Source organism: Ischnura elegans, assembly GCF_921293095.1.
Source record: "Ischnura elegans chromosome 13 unlocalized genomic scaffold, ioIscEleg1.1 SUPER_13_unloc_1, whole genome shotgun sequence".
Taxonomy (NCBI): domain Eukaryota; kingdom Metazoa; phylum Arthropoda; class Insecta; order Odonata; family Coenagrionidae; genus Ischnura; species Ischnura elegans.
The window spans coordinates 13,648,777-13,669,456 of NW_025791657.1; the positions used below are offsets into that span (position 1 = coordinate 13,648,777).

Below are 20,680 nucleotides of genomic sequence, written 5' to 3' on the forward strand. Positions count from 1 at the left end.
GCATTGATTACAGCAATGTTAGTGATCACAATAGGAAAACTCTAATTAGTCATCCATAATTAGTATGCATGTCCACTAAACATTGTACAGGTGACTAGGATGCCTTCACAGCATTGCGTTGCGTCGACGCGACGAAAGCTCTAGCCCCATCGGCAAATATTGCCATTGACAGCTCTGAATTGCGAAAAGAAATGAATTGCGAGAGTCGTTGGCTCCTTAACATTGGCTCGGGAACAGGTCGATTCATGATTTCGATAATCGCGCAATACGAATGTTGTTTTTATATTTTCGCGACACATCATTCCTCAAAATTTACTTCCTTGCTGTTGATTGCGTTAAAATTAGAATTGTCGATTTATAGTAGTAAATCGTGTATCATCAGTGATGGCACTTGCCTATGCATTATTATGGCTACATTCTATCTCCTAAATCTAACTACATGAAAAATAGAAAATAACGTACAGATAGTGAAAATGAGTAACGTGAAATGGTATCAGAAAAATTTATTTGGGATCATCATTGCTAAAACAACTAGGCGCAGCCAAGTTACCCAAATTGCTTCAACTTCCGCAATCATGAGGGTACAGTTATATCATATAAATTGGTATTTAAGAGACCGTAGTCACTAACAAGGAGCTCTCACACTGTGTTCAGCTGGTAATACCGATGACGGATGTGTGTTATGGTAATTGAATTCAATTCTTATGTGATTTTGGTCTAATTTAGACCTTAACACTTGTCTTATCTTGAAAAAATATTCGAGTTATTTATGATTAAAACTTCAATGTAATATTGAATGATGAAACTATTGGCAATCATCACTACTAATTCAGCTACTCCTGCATGCCTGCTTCCATCATACCTAAGCTTCCCATAAACGACAACCAATGCGCAACCACCTGTGCGCTGCTGCCAAAACGCGGAGATTATTCAACGCGAATACATTTTTCTGTGACAGCGCAGCGTGCTGGCGAAAATACGTCATCAATTTTCAAAGTCAAATTTCAATTTTTCAGTTGCCAAGCCGCACCTTCTATGGAGTGATTGGGAAGCTTCGATTCCTTTATCTTCATCTCGTGATCCCATATATCAAAAATCTCGCAAAAGATCACAACCAATCCGGAGAAAAAATGTAAAAAGTGATATCTATTCTTCTTATCCACTAAGTTCAGTCGAATTTATGTTCGCCCGAGCGCTCACTGGCACCATCGATCATTGGCAATCCCTACACCTCCATTTTTTATAAGGCACTAAAGATTAGATAAGCCCGCTGTCTGTGGGTATAAAGGCCTCTTCCTGAGCCAAAGGATGAGCATATCTCGTTCGAGTTGCATCTGGGAACTGTTCAGCCATCTTGTTGTTCAAATGCTGTTATCTTAGAAGCATTTGTCCATCGTTTTGGATTAAGATTTCTGTAAGTTTAAAAATGGCATTGAAAGAAGAGGTTTGCTTCATGAGAGTGAAGTAGTTTTCTCAAGTCAGTAACACAAGTAATTTATTTTACGTTTCAGGATTGCCTTCTCTGCATTGGGAGTAGGAGAGCCGAGGAAGGAGCGAATACCGATAACTAACGGGTTGCCTTTTATATTGGGTAAGTAAATGCAAACGCATTTAATCTAAACATTTTTTCAAATTATGCATAAAAGCGTGATAGCCTTTTTTATATATTAGAATGCCTTTAAAGTACAAGATTAAATCTAATACAATCGATCAACAGAGATTGAAGGTAATTTTTGATAAGAATGTTGACCAAATGTTTCACGTGTTTTATGCATAGAAAGTTTTTCGCCACCGTCTATTACGTACTTTTTCGAAGGCTCTTAGAATTAATGCGATATTTTGAAACTCTATTTAAACGAAATCTTCATTTTTTATTCATGGGGCAAAAAGTTATTGCAACGTTAATTTGTAAAAATAGCTTGTGGGCGGTCTGGACCATCTTACTCAGGGACCTTCATTAGTCAATTATTTTTTACTTTTGTGTCAGATGGAGTTTCGATTTATACAGGCAATATCGACAAATAAGTACCTCTTTTTAATTTTTTTACTACCGTTTATGTTTTTTCACTACTAAATGCAGTTATTTAATAAAAATTTCTTTGGTTTTGATTTAAATCGTTGACCTAAAGAAGTTGCGTTTGCAGTTCTTGGGAATTTGTTCGCTTCACTGTTTCATTGTGAGCACAACGCCTACCAGCTTTCGTATCTGGATTGCCCGTGGGGGTAGAATCTAGCCAGTGTGTGTTCAGCTTAAAATCCATTACATTCATTTTCATCTCGTGATCCCATGTATCAAAAATCTCGCAAAAAAACGCAATATATCCAAATATAAATAGTAAGAAGTGATATATGTCCTTCTTATCCATTAAGTTCAGTCGAGGGGATTGTAATTACTTTCGTCCAAGCGATGACTGGCAGTGTCGTGAATTGGCAATCCCTACACTTCAATTTTTAATGAGGCACTATAGATTAAATAAGCTCATTCTCTGTGGGTGTAAAGGCCTCTTCCTAAGCCGCAGGATGAGTAGATCTCGAGCGAGTAGCATGTGACACATTGATACGCCATTTTTTCTTCAACACCTGTTATCTTTAAGTATTTGTCCATCATTTGGGATTGAGATTTCTGTAAGCTTAGAAAAGGTATTGAAGGATGAGGTTTGCTTTATGAGAGTGAAATAATTTCCCCATTTCAGTAACAGAAGTAATTTATTCCACGTTTCAGGATTGCCTTTTCTGCATTGGTAATAAGAGAGACAAGGAAGGAGCTAATAACAGTTTCAACCAGATAGCCTAACCTATTGGGTAAGTACATGCAAATGAATTTAATCTATGCTTTTTCATATAAATTACCAATTACTGCGTGGTTGCCTTACTTAAAAATAAGCATGCCATTCAAGAGCAAGATTTTATCTAATACAATCGACCAACTGAGTTTGAACGTAATGTATGGTAAGAATGGATAGTAAATACGTCTCTTGTTTTATCCCAAAAACATTTTTTGCCACAGTTTACCTCGCAACTATCCCGTAGCTGAAAAACACTACTACGAAAATCTATTTCAAATGAAATCCACCAATTTCTTTTCCACGAGACGTCGTGCTATCGCAAAATAATATGTACGAAATAGCTTTTTAACTACCTCAATCAGAGGCCGGCATAAGGCAGTTCTTGTGAACTAATTATTTACTGCTTTTGTTTAAAATGAATGGTACTCTTTGCAGAATGGAGGGAGACCACCCGGCTGGAAGCACGAATAGACTTTTCCGAATAAATATTCTTCGTTGACATTCGAAGCATTTTTTTCTTTCCGTTCGACAAATTTACCGCACATTTTGAGTACATTGACAGAACATATCTTTAGGTACGCGACTAGGTGGGGTCACATATTGTGAAAATAGGCAGAAGTGAATTTAGTTTATAATATTATAATGTAAAAAACACAAAAGACAAATTTGTGCCTAAAAATACCTAAATTAATATTGTTGGGACAACTCTTCCTGTGCACATTCATTCTCAGTACAATGCTATAAAATATGAGTAAATTCATAACTGGCATTTAAATATTTTTATAATCCAAGTAAGCTCCTACCAAGCGTGTATCTCCGCATCCAATGAATTACTTTAAGACAAATTTTATGAAAATCATTGAATTTTAATGCTAAAATCCCCCTCAGAAATCTGAAATGGGTTTGATTTCTTCAATTATAAGTACAACAATTATCTCTGACGTTCTCAGAGATAATGTTCATTAAATTGTACGCGATTTGTAGATATAAATTCTAAAGCGGCGTTTGCGATAGATAGATGTTGGGTCTCCTTTCCTCCGAGGTGACAAATACAGGTGAAGGCAGAGTCAATGTGAAGCGCAGATAAGATATCGAAAATGGAGAGATTAGCGAGCTCAATGCTTCTCCATTTATCTTTGGACGCTGAGTTTAGCCACGAGAGTTGAAATACTTGCAGAGCGATGAGAATTTTGAAGATAGGCTGGAATATCATCCTCAATACCTTCTTACGATCCAAACACGTAGTAATCAAAACTTTAAGTAATGCTTCCTGTTTGCTTCAGAGATACGTTCCATTAGCGTTTCAAATATAATCAAGATTTGAGAGCGGATAAGTCTCTATTGTACTCTTTTTATTACGACTCAGGACAAGAATTCTTCCATTAGTCACTGCTTGGATAAAAGAGTACGGATGATCGTCTCAACGAGTATATTATTACGACCCTGTGGGCTCGATATTTTTCGGTGCATTTCTAACTCGGCAAACGCGAGCGGTAATAATTCCTTCAATAAATAGCATTTTTTCAATGAACATTGATATGTATTTAATCCGGCGTTAAGCTTTCTTTAAGATTAATTAATGGCTTTTCTTTATGCCTGAATCTGAAAGATTCAGAACGCTACCTCTAGATATTGAGACGCTAGGTATTGACCAATAGTTAGAAGCCGCCCTACATTAGGAAAGTGCAAAAAATCCTTTAATTCAAATAACCAAATGAGTCTTAACGTTTTATAGAAATTTCATTAGAAAGAAAATCGCAGAAATTTACCTACTAAGACATGCGATTGCTGCACAATGCAAGTCAATTATAGCAGATATGTGGGATTAGCTATTACAACTGTCAATGTTGACAATCAAATGACAATTTGTCGGAGTTATGTCGGGAATTTCGTTCGGGGGCATCCAAAACCAGGAGAAATTCTTTTTTGTGATAAGGTACTATACAGAAGGTTTTGAACAAATTTTAATGTTTTTCATAATTGAAAAAACTTCATTTATTCAACGAATTTTTTGTAAATTAATGGCTTTTCAATATTTCGTTTTCTTTAATGGAGGCGAGTTATTGTGTTCTCATATTTTGGGAGGGTGTTTGAACCCCCCGGACCGCCCCTCTCTCCACGCCTCTGCCTTGGAGATCCCCGGGATTCACAAAATTCAACCCTACAGGAATGCGCCGTCGCTCTGCTTATCCCCATCGTGATAATCTCTTATCTGTATTCTCCTGCTGTCCACCTCTTATCTCCTAATCCAACCGCTTTTGATCTGTCTTGGAAATTCGCGATCGCCTTCTCTAGACGGAATACTGCGTGCGTGACCACTTACTATTGTCTCCCACCGAACGCGCAAATTGAAATTGAAATGGATCAGAGAGATAACATTGAGTCATTTGGCGATAACGGCGAAAAAAACAAGATTTTATTTCTTAACGATTGTGACTTCGGTCACGTATGCATTCGTGAAATATCGAGTTGTGAATTATTCAGAAAAAGTAGTTTTTCTTGGAACAAGAGTTTTTCTCCCTTTAGTTTTTTTTCACCTATCTCAGATTGCGTGGCAACATTATTTTGGAATGGATTTTAAGTATTTATTTTTCGAATTATCTCTGATTATTCAGTTGCAATTTAATATTTTATTTGAAAGAAACATTTCTATCTGGAAACGGCAATGATTTTCGAAGGAAAAATATTCGCTTAAACGGAAAATTAAGTTGCATTTAAAAGAAATAAGAAAAATATTTGCTCAATAATAAATGTAAAAAACATTTGAATATTGAACAATATAAGAATTTCAAAATTCACCTACGTTATTTCTCACTCTTACAATAAAAGGCAAAACTGTTCCCTTTACATTTACTTGCATCACTTGTCCCCATTTTAGTGCTCCCTGTTGTGCAATCACTTCCGCGGAAGGGATGGAAAAGTTTCATTTTGTACTCCGCCCGGTATATAACATGGGCGAATTTTAGAGATTGTCATCAATATTTCATGATTTTGTTAACTATAAGCACGATGGCTATAGTATAAGGATGCCACAGTGTATCAAATGCATTAAAAACACAAATCAAAAGGCCGCAAAAGACGAGAGAAGGCGACGGTTGTAGGGAAAGAGCGATCGACTCGCACGGCTTCCCGCTAACAATGGAGGGCTGAGAGGCGAGCGAACAGTCACAGGAGACACCGAGTGTTTATCAAAACAATAGTAGAGCGGAGAAGGCATCTATGGATGGCATTCGGCTCTTCTTCGACAATTGCCTGCTATGGTAAAAATTTTACTGTTTACATTCCTGGTATCGAGTGGCATGAATATTATAAGATTATATCATCTCAAGTTTTCAGAAATAAATATTTAAGCTAATTTACTTGGATACAGTCTTAAGTTATTCAATTGTTTTAATCTATTAAAATAAGTTACATACGGGTGTATGCCGCGTGTCGTGATGGAGATAGCCCCGACGTTTCGCGACCGACTGCTGGTCACTTTTTCAAGGGAATAATGTTAGGATTGGGTTGGGCATACACCCGTATGTAACTTATTTTAATCATCATGAGCCGCGAAAGCTTCAATCAAGAAATTGTTTTAATCTAGTTTTTACGGATATTCGACGGAATTCAGTCATTTTCACAGTTAAAGCTTCAGATGTTAAGGCACCACAACAAAACAATAGTGGGTAAATATCATTTGCTATGGTAAAAAAGTTGTTATGACTTCGGTAATTTTATATGTTATAAAGTATCCGTAATTATTAAAATCATACCATGTTATTAAATATTATCATAAAATTCCAAGGTGGTGCCAGTAGCAAGGTGGACTCCGTTCTCTCATACAATTCATGGAAATCATTCAAGCAAATTTGAATATGCTCTAAATTACATTCGAATAATCATTAGTTAGTAATTAATAATGAGAAAGTTTAAGCTTCAGGTGGAGAATGATGGTCATTCGATGTAAAACCCACTGAGTAAAACAGCCATAACACTTTCCTGCCGGCGCCTACGAGAGGAAAACTTTATCCGTCTTACGAGTAGGATAGGATTTGAGAAAAAACTCAACATGTGTCCTGCCCTGGTCAATGGGCTATGCATTGTGTTTTCATTTGATTATGCGTTATTTGAGGTCACCAAAACAGACCTTCCAACCCCATCTTTCGGCAAGTCCATGGTGAATTCATTGAGTGATCAGTGTTTTTAATTAAAATATTTCTTTTGAAATTGAATTATTTGCTCATCTAAAAGAATTATTAACCCTTATAAAGCATTTTGGACATTTAAAATGATTTCTTGCATTGACTACAGCAACGTTAATGAACACGACACAAAAACTAATCACAGATCCATAATTAGTATGTAAGTACAATGGCGGAAAAAATTAACGCAAAGCTCGTTGGCGTCTGAGAGCGGCCAGTTCAGGAACTACTTGTCTTCCAAAATTTTTCCCTCGCAATTCTCTCATACAACCGGGAGTTTTAAAAGCAATATATCCCTTATACCGGGGAAATAATCATACCCGTCGCATTATGACAAGGCGCAAAAGATCCAGCTACGAATTCTTCGCCATATTCTCCGAAGTATGCTTCGCCCGCGACTCACCTACAATGGAATCTACTCTCGTCGGGACATCAGTGGACACAGCCGACATATTGGGCATTGAGACTGCCTTAGAACCCAAACGTTCGTACAGTGTACATCTTCAGGGTGCCTATTATACTAGGGTGCCTTCACAGCACTGCGTTGCGTCAACGCGATGAAAGCTCTAGCCCCATCGGCAAAAAAGAGCCCTTGACAGCTCTGAATTGCGTAAACAAATGAAATACGATGGTCGTTGGCTCTCTAAGCATTGACCCTAGAACAGGTCGATTCATGATTTCGATAATCGCGCAATACGAATGTTTTTTTTATATTTTCATGCCATTTCATTCCTTAAAATTTTCTTCCCAGCTGGTCATTACGTAGAAGTTAAATTTGGCGATTAAAGAGTCGTTAACCATGTATCATCACTAAGGGCACTTGCCTAAACATTATAGCTTTATTATATTTTCTAAATCTAGCCACATGAATAATAGAAAATTAAGTACAGAGAGTGAAAATAAGTAACGTGAAATGGTATCAGAAAAATTTATTTGGGAACGTCATTGCTAAAACAGCTAGGTGCAGCCAAATTACCCAAATAGCTTCAACTTGAGCAATCAAGAGAGGACAGTTACATTACATAAATTAGTATTTAAGAGATAGTAGTCACTAACAAGGAGCTCTCAAACTGTGTTCATCTGCTAATACCGATGACAGATGTGCCGTATGGTAATCAAAGGTCCTTTTGTGATTGTAATATAATTTAGAGTTTAACATTTGTCTTATGTTGAGAAAATATCAAGTTAATTATGATCAAAACTTCAAAATAATATTGAACGATGAAACTAATGGCAATCATCACTCCAAATTCAGCTACTCCTGAATATCAACCTCCAGCATACTTAAGCTTTCCAAAAACGACATCCAATGCGCATTCGCCTGCGCTGTGCTTCCTAAACGCGGAGAAAATCCAACGCGAATACATTTATGTGCGACGGTGCAGCATGCTGGCGAAACTACGTCACCAACTTTCAAAGATGGATATCAATTTTTCAGTTGCTAAGCCACGCCTTTTATGGAGTAATTGGGAATCTCCGATTGCCTTTGAGTGGTCCGCTCCGAAAATCCATTACCTTCATCTTCATCTCGTGATACCATATATCAAAAATCTCGTAGAAGATCACAACCAATCCGATGAAAAACCGTTAAAAGTCATATCCATCCTTCTTATCGAATACATCAGTCGAGAGAATTTCAATTATGTTTGCCCAAGCGTTGACTGGCAGTAAAATGAATTGGCAGTCCCTACACCTCCATTTTTTATAAGGCACTAAAGATTAGATAAGCCCGCTGTCTGTGGGTATGAAGGCCTCTTCCTGAGCCAAAGAATGAGCATATCTCGTTCGAGTTGCATCTGGGAACTGTTCAGCCATCTTGTAATTCAAACTCTGTTATCTTAGAAGCATTTGTTCATCGTTTTGGATTAAGATTTCTGTAAGTTTAAAAATGGCATTGAAAGAAGAGGTTTTCTTCGTGAGAGTGAAATTATTTTCTCATGTCAGTAACAGAAGTGTTTCATTTTACGTATCAGGATTGCCTTCTCTGCATTGGGAATAGGAGAGCCGAGGAAGAAGCGAATACCGATATCTAACGGTTTGCCCTTTCTATTGGGTGAGTAATTTCTAACGCATTTAATCAACGTTTTTTTTCGAATTATGCATAATAGCGTGATTGCCTTTTAATATATAATGCCTTTAAAGTTCAAGATTAAATCTAATACAATCAACCGACAGAGTTTGAAGGTAATTTATTATAAGAATTGTTAGCAAATATTTCTTGTATTATATCCATAGAATGTTTTTCGCCACACGTGCATTACATATGTGGTTGAAGGTTGACAGAGTTAATGCGATATTCCGAAACCTTATTTAAACGAAATCTTCATTTTTTATTCATGGGGAAATAACTTATTCTAACGTTAGTGCATAAAATAGCTTGTGGGCGCACTAGACTATCTTTATCAGAGGCCATCTTTAGTCAGTTCTCATTAGCTGATTATTTTTTACTTTTGTTTCAGATTTAGTTTCAATTTATACAGGCGTTTCCAATTTTGGCATGCGGTCTGAGGATTTGCTGCATTTTTTAATAGTGAATACTTTCAAAATTACTATTTTAAATGTCAATAATCATCGCTATCTTCACATTTTTGTGTAATAAGGACATGAAAAACTGAAAAATAAACTTTTATTATTTATTACTAGAGGACCCGATAGACTTCACATCATACCCGGTAGACTTCACATTTTGTTTACATAGCTTGATTTATCAAGATAAATAAATAGTTAAAGATAAATAGTAAACAGTTATTTATGCCGTTTTTCTCCATTATGTTCAGTTGAGAGGATCGTAATAATTTTTACCCAGAAGATCAGTACAGAGTCAAAATTTGGTTTTCTCTAAACTTCCATGTTTTATACCTCACAAAAGGTTAGATAAGCCCATTCTCCTGTGGGTGTAGAGGCCTCACCCTACGCCAAAGATATCGATCGAGTTGTGTAGGAATGGGGAAACGTTCCGTCATTTTTTCTTCACCTTTTTTATCTGAGAAGTATATTTCCATCAATTTGTATTGACATTTATGTAAGCTTGAAAAGGCGTTAAAGAAAGGTTTACTTCATACGAGTATTATAATTTTCCCATGTCAGTAACATAAGTTATTTATTTTAAGTTTCAGGATTGCCTTCTCTGCATTAGGAATTGGATAGCCGAGGAAGGAGCGAATACAAATTTCAACTAGATTTGCCTAACCTATTGGGTGAGTATTTGCAAACGCATTCCATATAAGTTTTCTTGGAATTATGCATAATAGCGTGATTGCCTTTTTTATATAAGAATGCATTTTAAGCGCAAGATTAAATAAAATACAATCGACCAACAGAGTTTGAACGTAATTTATGATAGGAATGGTTAGCAAATATTTTTTGTGTTATATCCATAGAAAGTTTTTCGCCACCGTGTATTACATACTACTTCCAAAGTTGACAGACCTAATGTGATATCCCGTAACTATTTAAACGAAATATTCATTGTTGTATTCATAGAGAAATAGTCTTATTGCAACGTTAGTGCGGAAAAGAACTTGTTGGCACTCATCTTCATCACAGGCCATTATTAGTCAGTTCTTATGAGCTGATTATTTTTGCCTTTTGTTTCAGATGCATTTTTGACCCGTACAGGCCTTCGAAATTTAATTAATGTAAATTTGGCATGCGGTTTGAGAGACCGTTGCGTTTTTTGATCGTGAATACTTTCAAATTTCTAGTTTTAATTTCAATAATAATCGCATTCTTCATTTTTTGAGTGATAAGGACATGAGATACTTAAAAATTAACTTTTTTATTACTTACAAGATGACGCAATAAACTTCAAATCACCTTCATTTATCAAGCTGTGCGTAGAAAAATCAATTGTTCTTTGTTCATCTCGCCAACATCCGAAAATGGCTAATGCGACTTTCTCTCAACCACGGCACGGATTATCTTATCATAATGCTAGAAAAAAACTACATCAACATATGTTTTTACCAGCAATTTTTTGGTCGGTATTTTTTACAGGTTATCACTCTTAAATTCGGTTGTTTAATAAAAACTTGCTTATGTTTGTATTTAAATCGTTGCTCTGATGAAGAATCGTTTGCAGCTCTTGTGCCAATAGTTCGCGTCATTATTTGATTGTGAGCACAACGCTTGTAAGCTTTCTTATCTGGATTACCCATGGGGGAAGTGGCTAGCCTTCGTGCAGCTCAAAATCCATTACCCTCATCTTCATCTCGTGATTCCATATCTCAGTAATCTCGCAAAAAAATCGTAACCAACCCAAAAAATAACGTTAAAAAGATATCTATCCTTCTTATTCATTATGTTCAGTCGAGAAAATGGCAATTATTTTCGCACAAGCAATGACTAGCAATGTCATAAATTGGCAATACTTACACCTTCATCTTTTATGAGGCACTAAAGATTAGATAAGCCCGATCTCTGTGGGTGTAAAGGCCATTTCCTACGTCATGAGACGAGCAGATCTCATGCGAGTTGCATCTTACGAATTGATCTGCCATATTTTCTTCAACACCTGTTATCTGAGAAGTATTTGTCCATCATTTGGGATTGTAAATTCTGTAAGTTTAAAAAGGCAATAAAGAAAGGTTTGCTTCGCACGAGTATAATAAGTTTCCCATTTCAGTAACAGAAGTAATTTATTTTACGTTTCAGGATTGCCTTCTCTATATTAGGAATAGGGGAGTCGAGGAAAGAGCGAATACTTATTCCAACCAGATTGCCTAACCTATTAAATAAGTAATTGCAAACGCATATAATCTAAGCTTTTCTTTGAATTATCCATGGCTGTGTGAATGCCTTACTCTATTGAAGCATGCCATTTAAGTGCAAGATTTTTTGTAATACATTCGACAAACAGAGTTTGAGCGTAATGTATGGTAAGAATGGATATTAAATATTCTCCCGTACTTGTTCCATAGCTGAAAAACACTGTTACGAAAATCTAATTTAAATGAAATTCACTAATTCCACGAGGCGTAGTCCAATCGCAACATAATATGTACCTAATAGCTATTTAACTTCCTATATCAGAGGCCGGCATTAGTCAGTTCTTATGAACTGATTATTCCCTGCTTTTGTTTAAAATGGTGTTAAAATCTATAAGATCACACTCAGATCAAGACGACACTCTCATCTTACCATCGATAATATCTAAGATCTCATTTTTCAAACAGCAAGTGATTAAATACATGTTTAAGAAAGGACATCTGTTTCTGTAAAAAAGGGGAAAATGTTCAAGATGCAGTCTCACTGATTCTTGATACATAAAACTTATTTAAATATTCTGCAAATATTGCCGGAGAAAATAGGCAAGAAAAGTAAAATAAAGGAAAGCACGTCCTGAAAAGGCATTAGTCCCCATGTTACTGTTTAATTTTTATAAGAGATGCAGACACAACTAAAGTTTCCCAACAACTAAACAAAACAGACCTACTGAAATAATAGTCGTAGTTAACAGTTTTAAATTCAATAAACTAGAAAAAATTTGCTGTTATATGCATGAACGACTAAAATTATTCAAGGCCCACACGATAAAATATTGATAAATTTTAATGTATCGCCTGGTAACGCGTTGAAACAATACGTATTTTAAAGATTCCTTACGGCATTTTTATATTATTCTACGTCGCTAATCGTGTGAAATTCTGTTTTTCTTCCGTCCGCCTTTTCTTTTGCATCAGTTCATTAATATGAATGATTTTCAAATTATGACCATTTGATGTTATTTCTACTCATATTACAGAAGGGCAAAGAATGGAAACATTATTCTTTTGATTAAATCCCTTACTGAATCCTCTAAATCTATAGAATAACCTACGGGAGTGCTGAAAGTTTGGCATCCATTTTGTCATTACTCTGGATGTTTGTCGGCCTGGTCGTAAGAAACCCATAATAATCTTACTTGATAATCGCTTTCAATATTTCTTCCTTTCATCTTATCTCAATGGCTTTCAATGTCCTAGCTGGGATGCAATTATCACAATCCCAAAAACCCTGAAAACAATACTCTTACTTTTAAAGTTAAAGATACGATCCTCAGTGAGCTACTCTTCAAGGTGAGGTGATAGGAGTATATTTCTGAAAGTGGGTAAGATTATTTAGAAATCTCCGTTACCATGGGATGAGGTCCAAAGAACGCTACATTCGCTACAGTGCGCTCTCAATGGAAGTGCTCCGGAGCAGAGGTCGACAGGCGATACGTTCGCCACGAGAATTTCTTTTCGAAGCGGTCAAGAGCGAAGTCAAAATGGCGGAATGAACAAGGGCAGGCTAGTTGGATTATGACATGGAGGAGATTGTTCCAATTGTGACTAGAGGCAACCAAGGTCATTGAATATTAGTGGTTATGGTCGAATATTATTAGAATAAACTTTATTTGGAAGATAGTGGTTCCACAAAGTAAAACAAGGTACTTGGGGCTCATTTCTCATACCTAACCACGCATACCTCTTCCTTTATAAACTCATTACCTTACTAAGGAGAAATGTGGGTGATCTACAGTTTAATAACTTGTAATATGTCATTTATAATGACTAGCGACTATTATAAAACTTTAATCCGTTGTCTTTATTTCATATATCTTCTTTTCCTTCAAATTTTACTTCGTGGCATGAGATGATGTGTCTAAATATGTTCTTACAATCGTTTCTACTGCTGCATGTCCCTTTAAATATTTTTTTGTGGTCTTATGTGCGTAAGGGATGCTTCCAGAGGCTTTGAGTTCATTTTGTAGAAGATAGGAAAATGTCTATGGAGAGATAGTGCTTGCTATGCATTCATTTAAATCACAGTTACATTAATATCCTATCTGTGAATGCCAGTCTCTTCCTATAATTAGTATTATGATCAACATACGAAAATTATTGTACCAAAATATTCTCTTTAATATTAATGATATTTTATGATTGAAAATCAAACCAAAACAAACGCAATGATAACCATATTATAAATTTTGCCTTTTTTTAGAATCAGGGGGCAACTAAGGAAATTTTATTCTTAAATAGGAAACAGAATTGCTTTTTCTAATTTTCAAGTAAAAATATTCAACGTTTAATGAGTGAAAGATAGTAAATTTTTGCTCCAGTATAATAAATACAATATGAGGCCACCTCTAAAATCTAAATAGGCTATATTCTTTTTTTACTGAAGAGTCAGGGGGAGATATGAAGTGGACGGGAGGAGTTCGTAGGAAGATAAGCAGGGGTGGTGTGGGGTGATTGTGGCCCTCCGATGGGGCTAAAGATCCTATCTTTTATCTCCTGACCTGGGGTGCCCTGCCTTGGAATATTTTGGAAATCCTTTGCTAAGAAATGGATTTTGACAGGGTTCTGCTTCTCAATAACCGGATATGAGGTTATGAAGAATAACAATTTCGTAAGATCAAGTTCTGTGAAAGGTGGAAATATCACAGCTCATAAAATTCAATAATGTATTAGTGCTGTTTTTCTTCAACTTCCGATGTGTTATGAACAGATGACCAAGTGATTAATTAGAAATTATTCTATTGCTAAATAATGAGCACACATGTGGTGTTCTTTAGACATAATTGCCTCGGTGATTAAGGGATTGGTCGTGGCTGTAGACACGATTTGCTACGCCTTTTTCATTGAATGTTTCCTCCAATAACTTCCATTAATTTTGGCTTTGTCTTGAAGCTCTTCGCCCTCTTGAAAATGCTTCCATCCTAGCCACGTCTTCACTTTAGCGTAAAGTGTGAATGAAGGATGGATGGAGATAAGAGGATCACCAATTGTGCATGACAAATAAAATCTTTTAAAGGGAGCTATTGTCCATTTTCAACATATTTCAAGGTTGCGCAGTCGATTCGGTAGTCCCACGGTTAAGTAAAGTTACATAATATAAGTGATGGTGTGTATGGGGAAGGCAATAGAGAACTAATATGATTTGCATTTCTTAGAGGAGGTAAGGAAGTGAGGAAAACTTGGACTTCGCTTGATTTGGCAAAAGAGAAATTACACTTTACTTGCCGTTCAGAAAGTAACAATGCAAATATTTATAATTTTTAATGCATTTCCATCCGTGCCGGCATCCGCTATTAAGTTGTTACTCAGGAACATTTTTTGTTTGAATACAAGAGGGCAGCACTTTTCCACTACATTTCAATGCGTATGACCCGTTTCGGCTCACAGTCATCATCTGATACAAGATTGTGCTTTAGTTGTTATGTTTGCACACTGTTATTGACAACTTTTAAGGCAATAATTTGATATTCATTCTGTTTCTTTGCAGTCAACGTTTCATCCTTTCGTAGCAACACTGAGATCGTGTGTTACTCCTCGCTGACCAGCGCTACCACGCCTGGTTCCCATTGGCCACTCCCTGTATTCTGAATCCAACATACTCTTAAATAATTATTTCATTCTTTCGAAATAATGGCAAGGAACATTTCTGCTAGTGGTGCGGAGAAATATGTTGAGGAGAGGCTCATTGCTGGATTGCTGACTGGCTCATTGCTCCAGCATAAAGAGCTGCTGGACATGTTGGAAGATGTTGATAGCAGTATGATAAAGGAGAAAACACTCTTGCATGTTGGTGTGGCACTTGGGAAGGCTGATTGGGTGCAGGAATTACTGGCGAGAGGAGCAGACACAGACATTACAGATGAGAGTCAACAAAATGCATTGTCTTCGGCTGAGGAGATGGTGCGGCAGTTCCCTTATGATGTGGAACGCTCAAAAGTGCTGAATTTGGTGACGTTGGTTCACAGGAGAGACCAAGTTATTATGCGTCGTCTCGAAGCATCTTATAATAGGAGTACTGATCATGTGACACCCGTGGCTAGGCCAGAATGTGATATTGCATCTCTCAAGTCCTCCGTGGACTCATTGAGGCGAGAGATGAAATCTCTTGTGCGACAGCTGAGCTCATCGTTGGAGGAACTCAAGGATCAAGTGTGTGGACGCGATGCACTGTTGCGTTGTCTAGAAGAATCCGTGACGTCAACAGCGGAGGATGTGACGTGTATCAAGTGTGGTCTTATTGGGGAGGCATCTTTAAGTCAACCTACAACCGATCCGACCAGAGCAAGGCAGGAGTGTGTGGACGCCATGATGCGAAAGACTAGGATAGTGTATGGAAGTGGAGTTGATGGAATGCGTAGATTGTATGAGAGACTGTATGATGGAGATGAAATCACTGCTTGCATAATTAAATATTTGTGTGGGAATGATCGGGTGAAGGTGATGGTGGACAGAGATTCTAATCACATTGGAAGGATGAAGGAGAATTTTGTGGAATTGGATGGGACTGAGGAGGATGGGAGTGCATTGATATCGTTTTGTGATTTTGAGAGTGAGACTGTATATTTGGGTGCAGAGGATTGTTCTGGTGATAGGGAGAAAGTCGTATGTGCCGGGTTAGCTTGGGGCCTCTCACAATTATCCCTTAAATTAGTTTTTGATAATGAGGGGAGGCCCTATAGCAAGGGAGATATGGAACGAGAGCGTGAGTGGATGAGGGCTATAGAGGATGCGGAGGAGAGGTGGAATGGGGAACGGGTATTACCTGGATACACCATTTATGCATTGTATCGGAAGACACTGAATGCAAAGGTATGTCGGCTTGCGGCAGCTGTCCCTCCTATTATTGCTTACGATGGATCCACAGAAGGAAGAGCTATTTTGCAGCAGCAAGCCCCTCTCCTCCTCTCTCTCTATTCTAACAATGTGATGGGAACACTTCTAGCCAGTGCAAAGGTGGGTCCTATGTCTATTTCTTACGCTTTATTCTTTACATCATGGTATTCATTAAAACATTGAAATCATTATTTGAAGCTGTTTTAGCCAATAAATCGGTAAATAATAAGTGTAAATGTGAACAAACTTTTCAATTATTGAGAGATTTGTTCGTAATTTAATTGTCCATGATTTCCCAAAAGTTGGCCACTCATTGGTTGGCATGTAGAGGTGAAATGAAACTTCTGGTACATTGGTTGGCATGTAGAGGTGAAATGAAACTTCTGGTACATTGGAGTTCATCCTCTCATGTGTTATATGAGTAGTTTGATTTAATGAGAGTCGGGTTTTGTAGTATTAGAACATTTAAATGCAATTTATTTTAGGCAAACATTCTAATTCTCAATATTCCAAGATGAAGATTTCTTGTGAAAAGGTAACATGTTTTTAAGGTCTTATACGTCATAAGTTCAAGGAAGTGACTTCTAAACTAAAAACTCTAATCTAATGGATAAATGTCGAAGTTAAAGATAAAATAATATAACGACATTGAAGAGTGCCTATATTCAAATCCATGATATACCAATCCATTGATTCATATACGAATTTCAAACAATAATGAAAGTCTTCCAATATTTTTCAATCATAAAATTAAAGATTCTTGTAGAACATTGTTCGGTTTGTTGGAAGATATTTAATAAATGTTGCTTATGAATACTGCCATTTCATTCTTGTAAATGGAGATAATATTTTATCTCAATATGAATATTTAACTAATATTGATATTGCATTTTGTTTGTGATTACACTACTTATCATTCCATTAATTTATATTTTCTATTTCAGAGATGAATTTGGCCAGATATACTTTGGAGATTGTGGAGCCTGTCCTGAAGATGAACATTATGTTTACATTCATTTACTTTCTTCAAGCCTCTCAGTTTTTTAATTGGGTTAAATGAACTACTTGTGTGTTTAGTGCAATCGTTACACCTATTTTATGATTATAATAAGACATTAATGTTGATTTCATGTTTGCTACATGGCACTTTTTCATTCGGTAGGTAATCACATTTTGAAATGCATATTGTTTTAATCTTGTGGGCACTAAATTTTATCAGCCTTTTCCTAGTCATGCCGCTGGGATATTTGTATTTTTGATAATATATCACTTTGCATTTCATTTGCGCTATTAGTAAATGGAAGGAATGTACTATTTTGGCTTACCAAAGTAATCCTAAAATTTATCTGAAAGCCATCGTGCACATAAATCTATTTACAACATATGCAGCTCTTTCCAATTTTATAATCATATTTTGCCAGATGTACTCATGTTTATGTAGCCCTTTGATGAACATTGGTTTGTTTTGGTTCATTGCTCTCGACTTGTTTGACCCATTTGCTTTAAAGACATTTCCCTGTAGTTTGCAATTATAATGATGTAGGCATAACATTGTTTAGTAGGCCTAACACTATATTTTTCAAAGATTATCAATTTCAAAGATATGCTGTACAATTGAAATGTTATGTAGTATATAAATTTACAATCTTGTCATACTTGACATATAATGCTTAAGATGGGATTTTTTTAAATGTTTAACAGTTGGAAGACATTTAAGAAATGTCGTAATTAAGTAATTAGGTTCTAAAATTCATTCTACTACATGTTTGTGACCTAAGTCCATTTTTATTCTAGTTGGTCTTTTTCAAATTTTCACTGACGTTAGAGAAGATCATTGCATTCATTCATGCACGTATATATTTCCAACATTCAGATATCCTTTGTATAGTATTCAGTTGACTGGAAATGTGCATTTGCTTATTTATAAGCAAACAGTAAATGTCTCGTAATCCTCAGGATTGCTCCTTGGTTCTCAAGGATTGAAGTGAATATAATGGTTATACATGTTGCCAGTTCTCTTTATAAGAAATGTAGCTATTCCTAATTCATACCTTTTTGAGTTCTCCTTTCTTTTGGTTTCATCGTATGTCTAAGGCATATTTTTTTAAATGGCTCTTTATTTGCCCAATCTTCCATTTGATAAATGGGTTTGGGTTTTTTTTATTACTTTTTATGCTTCATAATTTTACTTTTTTCTTATTTTCGGCATTAGTATTTGTTACTCGTTCGTTTCTGTAATTTTATTATTTGCTAAACAATATCTATCGTCTCTCTGCTACCTGGGGGTAACAGAAATGTGGTTCATATGATGTGTTGTTTTTTCTAAAAGAAAATCCATTTAAAATAATTGATTTTTCTAAGGTATTTCTGAATTGATAATTTAACTGTGCTACAACACTCAAGTTGGTAAGACAAGATTAATCATTCAGAATATGTAAATATGTTCCATTAGATAAAAATATAGTATTATTATTTCATTTACTAATCTGCAGTACTGTCATTATATGTTGATTTAAAAAAAAACATTTAATAATCATGTCTGATGGTAAAAATTTTACATGTAAATTTCTTAATGATTATTGACTGTAATTGACAATCTAGGATAAAGAGCGCATATCATTGAGGAAAACTGTGTATCTCTGAATAATTCTCTTTTTTATCTTTTGGATTATCTCTGAAGTGTAATGGCAAGATATCGTCACTTAAGGTATTGCCTGTTCTCATTTATTTAGCATTATTTTTCTCATATTTTTTTATTTTCTAAAAATGTCATGATACTATGTGAAAGTAATGTATTTTTTCCAATACTCAAGTCAATTATTTAGTAGTTGTAAGTGTATGCATATTGTTTATATAATTAAATTACTTATGAAACTTACATTTGGGGAAATAGCATTACATAGAATGTGATGTTATTAAACTAGAATTTTTTGCTGCAAACTGTTGTGGAGCTTTATCCAATATTGCACATCATGCTTCATACAGATAAAATAAATTTCGTATGGCTCAAAGTTTTTTGATTTATTTTGGTTTGAAAGCAGTATCCCGTATCAGGTGTATCAGATTCAATCATGACAAATTTTTTAACAAAGTGCAGAAGGACCTCCTGATGTTCACCTACTAATTTCCATGATGCTATTTAGTGCTGTGCCCCATAGCCCACCTTATCCTTGAAATGCGTTAATCTAATCGCTAATCAAAGGTGTTATTATATTTTTTAAATTTTATGCATAAAATGCATATGATATGAATCCATTTAAGGAGTAAGAATGATAAATATCCAGCTCAAGCCTCTGTTATTGTAACCATATTGCATTTCCTTCCATTCATAGGTTGATTAACTAGGACCTTTTTCCCCGCGAATTCTAATGCGGTAATTTGAATTTACATATTCACGTATGTACAGACATTTTATGTATTTAATACACTCCCCAATAACTCGAGGCTGTGGAATAGTATTTTTTGTCTGCTGAAACGTTTCCCTGTGCCCAATGGAAGCACAGAACATGTATTGCTGTCTACAGTGACAACTGAGTTATTATTCCATCAAAAAATACTGACCTACGGCTTCATCAAATGCTTGTTTTCACGTTCCTCTCGGTTTTATACCGATGTTTTCTCTAAATTACATCAGGCACTCACCCTATCTATTTTCACGCATGGTGCCAGTGTCAAAAATCCTTTTTCTTTCAAAACAATAAATAGTATGCACGATATAAAGAAGTGATTGAAAAACTACGATTATTAGAGGGTTCAGGGATAACCCTAAGAAATTCCAGAATAACACTTGCTTCCTAGCCTTACTTTCGATCGGAGTCGTTTACCATCGCCTGGTTGTATCCTTAAGTCGTCTGAAGAACACAATCACCGAAGTTTAAAGCCAAATCTAAACGGCTTGTTTTTAAAGAACATTTTTGCACTGCGGCGAAGTGAGGTATCACTTGCTCATCAATTGACAAATGATGCGCAAGTGTTCCGAATAGTAAAAATTTCTAATTCATGTCTACAAATATAGGCCATGATTTACAAATGTGTCATTTCCGTCCAGATAGGAATTGTTTGAAAAGTTTATTTTTTCACTATTATAAATATGCTTTGGCTCAATGATTTCCCA

The 20,680-nt window shown here is 35.9% G+C and overlaps 1 protein-coding gene across 5 annotated transcripts; it reads left to right on the top strand.

Annotated features, from left to right (window-relative positions):
* The first annotated feature begins 1,229 nt into the window (after positions 1-1,229).
* LOC124172595 lies at positions 1,230-19,577 on the top strand. 5 transcript variants are annotated; one of them, XM_046552037.1, is made up of 7 exons: positions 1,230-1,414; positions 1,512-1,591; positions 2,723-2,802; positions 8,944-9,023; positions 10,081-10,167; positions 15,221-16,686; positions 17,511-19,577. In XM_046552037.1, the coding sequence occupies exons 6-7, from the start codon at positions 15,364-15,366 to the stop codon at positions 17,514-17,516; spliced, it is 1,329 nt and encodes a 442-aa protein (XP_046407993.1). In that variant the 5' UTR covers positions 1,230-1,414; positions 1,512-1,591; positions 2,723-2,802; positions 8,944-9,023; positions 10,081-10,167; positions 15,221-15,363; the 3' UTR covers positions 17,517-19,577. The 5 variants fall into 5 exon arrangements, with proteins under 5 accessions (XP_046407993.1, XP_046407995.1, XP_046407996.1 ...); XM_046552039.1 differs by having other exon boundaries at positions 10,087-10,167; XM_046552040.1 differs by lacking the exon at positions 8,944-9,023.
* Positions 19,578-20,680: the final 1,103 nt, after the last annotated feature.

Bases quoted from the DNA above. Each gene is read 5' to 3' on its own strand.
- LOC124172595 (XM_046552037.1), top strand. From the start codon at position 15,364: ATGGCAAGGAACATTTCTGCTAGTGGTGCGGAGAAATATGTTGAGGAG.